Source organism: Bicyclus anynana, chromosome 20 (assembly GCF_947172395.1).
Source record: "Bicyclus anynana chromosome 20, ilBicAnyn1.1, whole genome shotgun sequence".
NCBI classification, from domain to species: domain Eukaryota; kingdom Metazoa; phylum Arthropoda; class Insecta; order Lepidoptera; family Nymphalidae; genus Bicyclus; species Bicyclus anynana.
In genome coordinates this window covers 7019635-7030312 of record NC_069102.1, presented here as the reverse complement: position 1 = coordinate 7030312, position 10678 = coordinate 7019635, and the positions used below count along the sequence as shown (strand labels likewise).

The window sequence follows — 10678 nt, the reverse complement described above, 5'->3', positions numbered from 1 at the left end:
ATTATTTATTCCTTTTGTCACAGAACAAAACAAGACTGCTAGTACAAGCGCGGACACGCTTGCGTTGTTCCGCACACCCGGATGTACGCGGGCCACGCCCCCTTGCTACTTCTATTGCTAAAAGCGTTGTCTGTTCTGTGGTTTTGAACGACCAACCTCTGAGCTTCTTTTATCTCTCGAACTCTATGATGGTTCTACGCTCGCCCAAAACCTCCGAAGACGTTGTTGCGGACCCTGCGGGTGGTTGTGTTACCTGTGAGTATGATGTCGGGTATGGAGGCGGGCGTGGCGGGCGTGGCGGGGTGCGAGGGCGAGGCGAGCGGCTGCAGCGCGGAGTAGGCGCCGCCGCCCGCCACGGGGTCGCGCGCGCGCCGCGGCTCGGGCGCCGGCACGCTCTGCGCGTGCTCCGCGTGCGGGTGCGTGTGCGCGTAGCCCATGTGCGCGCCGTGGGCGCTGTGCATGTTGTGGCCGCCGTGCGACGACTGCAACGACACATTACTGTGATAAGCCTAAAAGTAAAAGAACACACTATTAAAATTACACCCCCAATACCCCCAATTCAAAGGATTCAAAGCGATCCGTGATTCGAAAACGAAGCGCCTCGGTACACTACTCGGCTCACTTCAGGACTTCGTCGAAGCGTCGAAGCCAGTAGTATGTTTAAGACTTTATGCTTCACATGATAGAGGCAAAATTTCTCAGGCCTCAAACTATATAAGATACAATTTAAATGGATACTTGCACCCGACATAATTGTGTGGTGGTTTTGTACAAGTACACTACAAACAAGAGAACATATAATCAACAAGTAAAAGCGACGCAGCGACGTTCAACGTCAAATAAATCACAGTACCTATGTATTCATTATCTCTGACGTGCCAGGTGTTTCACAGACAATCATACAGTAGTCCAATACACAGCGACGCTGTGCAGCATTGCTTAACAAATAAACTCACCTGTGAATATGTGTGCGTTGAATTCGTTGTCTGCTGCGAGTGCGGCGAACTGTGGTTGATATACGTCGTGTTGTAGTTCGACGTGGGTGAATCCAGCTGTCGCAAGGAAACGCAAATTAAACCATACCGCTAACACTCAAATAGTGCGAGCGAAAATAAGCTCAAAACCCTGCGCAGACGAGGGACAGTCCTTAGCTTGAATTTTTTTTCAAATTATACACGAATATTGTATCGCATAAAATTCATGTATGCATTAAAAACAATAGTCAATATATTCCTAAGTCTTTAGATGTAGGGTTGAGATTACAGACCAAGCTCTTTTGATGAAAATTTAAGGTTTGTTTCGTTTAAGAATGTTCCTTCAGTTTTAAACACCAACTGGGTTTTATTTCTGATGAGCCGCGTCACCGGAGGGTTTGTGTGAGCGCAGAAGCATCGCCTGATGGGGCCCGAAAAAGCAGAAGAGATGGGTGGAACGATTCTCAAAGAGCGTATTCTCTAAGACTCACGGGAGGGTGCAAGCCTCAACCACATTGAGTTGTTTGGGGTGGGTGGCGGCTCTATCAAAATAAGTTTTCGAAAACTGTTTCTTACATTGGGCTATTGTAGGCAGATCTACCCGTAGGTCTCTACGTAAGTCGTTATTGCGTACAAATCACGGAGCTCCCGTGAGAAAAGTGAAGTACAGAGATACTAGATAAAAAAAGGGGAGGGAGGAGAAGTGATGTCTTTTGTTGTTGAAATTTACGCCCGAGCAACGTACGAAATCATGAATTTAACCAAAATACTGGGTTATCAGATGTTTGGAGAATTTTATATACAGAACTACAGTAATATATTGTAAGCTACGCTTAGAGCGAAGAGTTGAAGAGTCAAGGAATTCAAGGAAAATTATTTTAAAGTTTTTTGAACTATTGTCCATCAGAAATCTCTCGTCTGCACAGGTTTAAAGAAAAAGACAAAAAAAATTCTCTCGCAGATATAGCCAGAGTGAAAAACTTTTAAATGACCTCTTTCTGATCACATTAAATATATGCCTAATATGAGTCTTGCTCATACATAGAAAATATATTGGACATTATCATAGTAGATGTAAGGCCATATCCACGAGCGAAGTTTTCAAAAAAGTTTGCTAAACCTGAAATCATAAAGTCACATAACGTCAACTGAAATTAGAAATTTTGAAAAAAGCGTTCTTTACAACGTACGTGAATTAAAAAATATGTTCCAAACAAATTGACCTGACAAAGGAAACTAATTACTAAATAATAAAAATTCGCATGCGCTCCAAAGGAAACCTAAACTTCAAGCCATGCTTGTGCTTTCGATAAATTCACGCTAACGACAGTTTTTCGTATGTTTTAATAAATAAATAAATAATTAAATTACTTAATACCTCGAAGCAAGTACGGGTTGTGCTAAGCATGCGGCAGAATATAACGCTTGTAGAAAATTTTACATAATTACGTATTATTTAAATTACATTCCTATTACTTTCAAAGCCGTAAATAGTATTTAAGTGTCATAAAAATATCATTGTCGGTCCACTTGTGCAGTGGACTTATTTGTGATTTAATTTGCCAATGTATTCTAGCAAATCAGTAGAAATCCACAATGTACAAATATTTGTATAGGCACATGCCCACTGACGCCCACCACTTGAAGAATTATAGAAGAATCACCCATTGCACAAAGCGATCCTTTACCATGACTACAATAATACCATAGAATAGTAGACAATACAATTTGTTATAACAAGAGTTCACAGATGCCGAACTTTGGTTAGCACTAAGACATCGCAAACACAGACGTGTGTTTAACACATGTCCATATGTCTGTGGGCATGTGTTTTTGTCTGTGTAGACTCACATACGTCACATCATACTCTTATCTAAGGTACAATCAACTAGTTGCACCCCCAGTAGGTATACATTTTATGTTATCAAAACTATTCTATAGTATCACTTTAAGCGGCACGTAAAACGAAATACGTAATAAAAGGCTCGATTTCCTTTTACTTGCAACGTTGTAACTGTGCGTTTATGAGATCTAATAAAAAATCGGTGCGGCCTGCTATGTATTGAGATAGTCTGATCGCGAACGACAAATAAGTTACATATTTACGTAGACAAAGAAGTAAATAGGTAGGTGAAAAGATCCATCGCATTCCCTAAAAAAATTAGAACATCTTATATATATGCGTAGACTCGGCACAGAAATGAGATACGGCAGATATTTGGTAAATTGAGTGCCGTTTATTAGACAAAACGACTGATCAAACATTTGTCAATTCAATATTAAGGGTTATACTTTAAACGTAATGTGAGCTAAAAAGTTTGTGTAATTTTGTGCTCATATCACATGATATTTAAATTAGTAAATTATACATAACCAGATTAAAATATTTTAATTCAGAAACGGGTCAGTGTATAGTGCGATATAAAATCACGTCAAAATCGTATATATTTTGATATTCATTGCCACGCCAATGAATTGTCTACTTCTTTCTCTGTCTACGCATATACTTGTTATACAAATAATTGTGGGTATTCATACGGTGACTTCTTATCGTCTTAGATCTTGTATTTTTAAGAACTCTGAAGCAATTGTGTATACGTCGGATCTCCGAATTTCGGGTCCGTTTTAGGGATCTATAACTTTGTTTATTGGTTCAAGTTTTCTGTGTAAGTAGCCTTGAGTAGGCGAGTTATCCTTTAAAGGATATTCTACTTCATAGAAGAAGAATAGCAAAGCGAATATAATAATAACTTTTCACTGCTTTTATGTGAGGAACTCGCTATGGAAATTGAATGAAAATGAAATCGATACACATTATTTGAGAGGATTTAATAGGATCTCCATAACTTTTTTACACTAGCCTGAACTTTCGTAAGAAATTATCGTTAGCAAAAGAGAAATTTAGCTTTAAATGCACGATTTTAAGACGAAAAATAGTCGCTGTGTAGAAAACATATTATAGTTATTTTATTACAGGAAGGTTTGACATAGGATGTATTAGTAACGTCTATACCAGTCTAATCTATCTATTTACAGGAGAGGCGTTATGGAGTATAGACCCACTACGCTTCTCTAATAGGGGTTGGCGGGTACAGGGTGATATTTTCGATTTTCGATTTTTTCAACGACCATTATCAGATAGTAATGATAAAGACCGGGATCGAGCGACTTAACGTGCTCTCCGAAGTAACATCACCAAATTAAGGCTGAGAATTTTTGCTGGATATTTTCAGGACTCGAACCTAGGTCGGCACATCCTAACTATTGGACCAAAGAGTTAACAACACAGCGTCTGTAAAACCTTACTACTACAAGAAAACCTTTGTAACACCGTAATAAAAATATTTATTAAATGAATTTATTTAGGGTTGTCGCTCCCGATCAGACGTGCGTCTACCAAACTGTATATATACACGTATATCGAAACAGTATGGTGTGTACATGGTGCCGTACGTTTTCCGCGACCTGTACGTGCGCGGTCCAGCCCGACTCCACGAGACTCTGCACCAGCTGCGCCCAATCCTTAGCCAACATCCACCAACGTTACACACATATACTTAGGCACACGTAACCACTGTAACTAGGCCTACGATGCTCGCCACAACATATCTCGTCAAGAAAAAGACATAGTTGGACCTAGGGTTGCCAGGTCTCCGAAATAAAAACCCAGACAGTCCAGGTTGGCTTGACATTTGGGTAAAAAGGCCAGGCAGCCATTATTGAGGATTGTGTAAATCAGTATTAATAGGTACGACAATTTATTTAATGTAAAATCAAGCAATTATGAGTAAATTTTGTTCCTACGTCCTTCGTCGTTCGCTAACAAAAGCCGGAGACTGTTTATATTGGCCGGACACGGAATAGAAAACCTAACTATGCCCGGCTTTATCCGGACACCTGGCAACACTAGTTAGGACCAATGACGAAACGGAAATAGCTCTTTCGTTCTAGCGCAACGAAAAAGAGGATATTTCCGGTGCGATGCTTTTGGTCGTCGATATGTCATTTTGTCTCTACAAGATATGTCGTGGTGTGTATCTTAGGTCTAAAGGTTACTATTTGTCAGAAATATTGTGTTACTCGAAACTAACAGTGGTTTGCACATCTTATGTCTATGTTGGACAGTACATTTCAAGAAGAAAAACCAAAATAATATAGAACTTATATTAAGTCAAATGTTGGATGTTATGTTAAAACACATTGCCGTTTACGTTCCAGAAAAAGTGATCATGATATTTGTTTTTCACTAGCAAGTAAACAATTATAATTCTTGATTTTTAATTGGAAAGCGTTTTAATGCGCCAAAGTTGTATCAGATTTTTTTACGATTTTTTATTGATGATAAATTCAAAACAGTGATAAAAAGTTAACTAATGCTTCAGGTATTTTCATTTGCCTTTTAGTCAAAAGACAGAAGACAAAATATAATACAAATAAACATGTTAAGATAAAAAATATCGACTTGACAACCCTAATAATTTATGTCATGAGTGTGGAATATTAAATCAGTGACAAAATAATTTGTTACAAGTAGGTTGTATAAGTTGAATACTTAAACAGGTATAAATAAACCCATTTTAGACAAATAGTAACCTTAAACATGTGGTTGATAGCACAAATATTATTTAATCAACTAGGTATATAAATCGATTTTATGTATAACATTTTGAGTAAAAAGTTTTCATATATTATAGTGTATATTAGATTTATTTACCTAATTCTAATAGGTGGTACCTATTTTTTAATACATGTATATTTCATAGTACCTCACTAAACCGGTGCATTTTTACGATATTTAAGTGCTGTATCTATATATCTCAATAGTGTTCGCTGCTATATAACAGCGAGTGCCATAGTTCTCTAAATTTTCTGTATATATTATTATATATTTTCGTATACAATATAATATCATCATATATCTGTTTTATATATATTTATATCAGCTAAGCTAGTATTAGTACCGTGGAAAAGCCACGTTTATTATCTTACAGCTAAAATTACTCACAACTCCTTGCTATTCCATTGAAGCATTGAAATGGTAAGATTTATGATTTCATGATTGACAAAATACACGTGAGGGTCAAAACAAATTGCCATTACTGTAAGTTGACCTCAAAGTTTGTTACAACTTTCATATTGAAGTTTCTAATAAAATGGAATCATTGATTGGAATTATACATTTATATGTGAAAGTATATAATTGGTTTATAATTACTATATTTCCTAGTTTCAACACAACCAGTTCTCATAAATTTGTCAATTTTATTATCATAACACATTCCTGTAACCTTTTAAAGAATAACGCAAAGTTTACTCGGAAGTAAGAAGTTTATGGATTTAGTCACAATTACAAACGCTTCTATGTAAGCGTTTGTAAATATGACTAAGACTATACCAAGCTTATATTATGTCTATAATTATGATATCTTCCATTCTGTTGGCTATGGCACGAGAGCTAGCAACGATTTCGAGAAAGAAGATCAAGTTTCTGATTGTTTCTTTTTTTAATTCAATATTGTATGTTGCACCAATTTCATTGAAATATTCATCTGTATGACCAGATCAACAGCAAACGTACTTTAATTTTGATTATAAAAAACATCTGTAGGCGAAATCAAAAACATCGCTCTATTTTCTTCCAATCGACACCGATAATTTCGATTCCGCCGCTTTTGGTCGAATATCTTGTCTCGAGATATAACTAGCGTACCCAAGTATCTTCGCATACTTCAGTCAGAATAACAATACGTTTTAAGTTTAAATTTATTTTATCGGTGAAATACTAAATAGACTGATTTTTTGAGCAAATTACATAAATGAGTCATCAACCGCGTATACAGGGGTGCGGGAGTAAGATGACAGAGGGGAAAGAGGTAAAGATTTTATACTATTAGATATGTCAAATATAACAAAGGCCAACAAAGGTGGCTAATTGTCTTAATTTTATGTAGTTCCGTAGTAACAATGAAAGTTATTTAAACAAATAATACCTAAATATTGTCTGCAATGTCGAGTTGTGTGTTTAGGAAGTTTTTAAACATAAATATATGTATAAATAAATATTATATATTTATTTATACATATATTTATGTATAAATAAATAATAATAATAGATTTTTATTAAACACAAATTTGTGCATGTATGCGCTCAGTGGAGTAGCTAAATTCGGATTTTGTGATGATTTTGTAGACAAGTAACATATCTAACAGCAGAAAATCATTGGGACCGAAGTATGTATTTTTCATTCATTAATTGTAAGATGAGGGTGTTGCTCACGCATTTCTTCCACTGCCCTCTGTCATAAGGCCTGCAATCTTATCTCATATATCGAGACGAGAGAAAGGCAAATATCGATCAATAGCGGAGCGAACCAATAATCGCTATCTCTTTTGTAGAGTTGGAATGAAAAGAGAACTATATTTCTACTTCGTCGCTATTGGTCGACAATGTTTTTTCATTTTACGAGTATGTTGATTTATCCTAAGCCTCTGTGTTGAGGACTCAATTAAGCACTTTGCCCATATTACAATATATTGGTGTTTTGTTATGTTCTCACCATTGTGATTTGCTCGAACGGTTGTAGTAGCGCTTGGTGCAGGTTGTTGTAGTCTGTTTGCGGCGACTCCACAGGACTGCCCGGACTGTGCACCATCTGCAAAGTTATATTTAATTATTAGTTATTGTTTACAGGTTAGCCCGCTTCCATCTAAGACTACATCATCACTTACCATCAGGTGAGATTGTAGTCAAGGGCTAACTTGTAAACAATAAATAAAAAAATAAATAAAAAAAATTTGACTTCGGAACCCTTTTTGTTTCTCCATTTTTCGGAACCCTAGCTTAAGAAATAAGTAAACTAAAGACGAAAATACAGTAACGTCTCGTGGCGTGTGGTAGCGCGCCAGAAGCATATCGGTTTCCTACATGGTACCATGCAATTTTGGAATGAAATATTTTAAAACAGGTTAATTGAAAATTAATAATAAATTGCGTCAATTAATGTTATCACAAGTGAAACGATTTAGAATATGGAAATTGAATTTTCGCGGAACCCCTGAGGGCCTTTCACGGAACCTGAGGGTTCCGCGGAACACCTTTTGTTAACCGCTGGTTTAGAGCCGTGATAGCCCAGTGGATCGGAGGGTATGGGTTCGAATCCGGTCCGGGGCATGCGCCTCCAACTTCTCAGTTCTGTACATTTTAAGAAATTAAATATCACGTGTCTCAAACGGTGAAGGAAAAACATCGTGAGGAAACCTGCATACCAGAGAATTTTTTTAATTCTCTGCGTGTGTGAAGTCCGCATTGGGCCAGCGTGGTGGACTATTGGCCTATCCCCTCTCATTCTGAGAGGAGACTTGAGCTCAGCAGTGAGCCGAACGTATATGGGTTAACAATGATGATACAATAACCAATATATTTAGAATAATGTATCATACATGTTACAATCTGGCAAGTTCGTTAATAACACTCCAATGATATGCGGGCGACGGGGGAAGAGACTGCGCGGGTGTGAAATCGTGCGTGCGGGCAAGTGACGTGCATCAGTCGTGGGTTTTTCATTCATCGCTACACGCCCCATGGCCCGCGCGGAACATCGGGAGTGTTACGAACGAAGTTGCCAAGCTGCAATCAAGAACTTACTGTTGGGGAAGGTATGTTGATATTCGACGTAGAGGAATATTGTGACGGCGGACTACAGTGCGACTGGTACTGACTCGACGTGATCCAGCCGTGGTCTAGTGAGGACATGTTCTGCAACCAGACAAAACCGCCGCCTTTTACATATCATTTGGTTTGACCATATTTTACACGTCGAATCTATTACCTGAAAAAGCGTATAAACAAAGCTTTTAGTTCAAATTTTGATATATTTTAACAAATTTCATTTTGTAGTGTATGCAAAATATTATACCACTCGGTTTGATTAAGGAGTGAACGTGTGACATACAAACTAACTCTTATCACTCTCGTCCGCGTGAAATTTAGTTTTTCACAAATCTCTCGGGACCCATGGATTTTTCCGGGATTAAAAGTAGCCTATATGTTAATCCAGAGTAAAATCTATTTCCATTCCAAATTTCAGCTAAATCGGATCAGTACTTGCGGCGTTAACCCACGACCTTTATATTAAGAACCACATTGACTGCTCTGCAGAGGTCGTCGTGATGCTGACGTTGACCAGGTTAAAATAAACTGTATTTACACTAGTTAATATGCATGCAGTAAGAATTTAAAGCATTATTTCATTAGTAAAATATTAAATAAATAATAATAAAATTATAAAAATATGATTTGTACAATGCTGGAATGAGTTAATTTTGTAACAGTGGTGATGTGATGTGGTGGCGGCAGACATGCAATTTTGAAGTTCTTTTGAAATTGTTTCTGTTTGTTTTTTGTCTAAATTTGCCTACATCCATATTTGCCTACTATTGTATGCATACATAAAGGCAAAACTTTGTCAGCCTATATGCATTGCTGACAAATTTTCATCTGTTATAAATTGCTGACAGACCTTCACCTCTTATAAAATTACGAAGATCTTAAAATGCTGTTTACATTTTAAAATAGCATTTAAGATCTTCATAATTGTCTTCATAATTCATCTTAAAAAAAATCTTCATAATTCTGTCAGCAATTTCCAAAAGACGATGATAATAATAGAAAGCCATAGTTACAAAATCATGCAAATCTTTATAGGTAAACCACAAGAATCGATCCTCGTCCTTGCAGTGCAGGACTATGCTGCCAAAAGGGAGTGAGAGAGAGGAGACAGCGCATTCTTTACTTTTTCATTGACAGGCACTTTATTTTTTTTTTCGATTGTTTAAATGCCGTAGGCTCCTTAATGTGGCCTCAGCGGCGTCACTGGAGGTTTTGGGCGAGCGCAGAAGCATCGCCTGATGGGGTCCGTAGGCAGAAGCAGAAGAAAGGCATCTCTTCTGAGACTCGGACCTAGAGGGCCTTTCTGCAAGGGGCCTCATCTCTCTGTCTCCTCAGTCATCATACCCGCACCCCTGTAACTCGCAGGTGATTAATGAAAATGTTAATATAGGAACGTGGAAAATTTATACAGCGTAAATGATTAATATGCGAAAAAATGGCACAGATTTAGTATCCTTTTTCCTTTTGTTGAAAGCGCATAAGCGGAAGACAACGAGGCCGAATGGTAAAAGTGATCGGAGAAAATAAAAAAATATTAAAAAAAGGAGGTTACAAAAGAAAACGAACCTTATTATGATGAAGATAATTATTTGTGTTTGGTACAGATAAGTGATTCTGAAATAAACAAAAAACAAATGACTGGTGTTGAAAGCAAATAAACACAACACAAAAATATAACAACATAAATGTTAAACATCTAAAAGGGAACAAGGATGCTTTTGGTAGGTGAACTATATTTTGGAATCTATCGTTGAAAGCGTCTAAACTAAAATATACGAAAATTAACATTAAAACACTCGTTTATATCATTACATATTGTTTTGTATCTTTATGTGGGAAATTATTTTCAGTACTAATTTGATTACTAGTGAAATAAAGCTTTAAATAATTGCATTGTGATTTATTCAGAAACGAAAAATAGCAGACATACGACAACAACAACAAGCAACAATACACGTTGTTGCTTGTAAGTTAAAGGAAACTACTTGGTAAAATTATATCTTTGAATGAAGTGACTTGCTTGGAGGTACGTTTT

General features: G+C 37.0%; 1 protein-coding gene across 1 annotated transcript in view; it reads right to left on the bottom strand.

Annotated features, from left to right (window-relative positions):
- The window catches only part of LOC112045156 (CREB-regulated transcription coactivator 1), a 44481-nt gene that overhangs the window by 11446 nt on the left and 22357 nt on the right, over nucleotides 1-10678 (bottom strand). The window contains exons 8-12 of the mRNA XM_024081245.2: nucleotides 10210-10257; nucleotides 8620-8730; nucleotides 7532-7627; nucleotides 957-1052; nucleotides 254-509 (exon numbers count right to left, since the gene is read on the bottom strand). Coding sequence (XP_023937013.2) covers nucleotides 254-509; nucleotides 957-1052; nucleotides 7532-7627; nucleotides 8620-8730; nucleotides 10210-10257 — 607 coding nt within the window. The remainder of the gene's footprint in view (nucleotides 1-253; nucleotides 510-956; nucleotides 1053-7531; nucleotides 7628-8619; nucleotides 8731-10209; nucleotides 10258-10678) is intronic.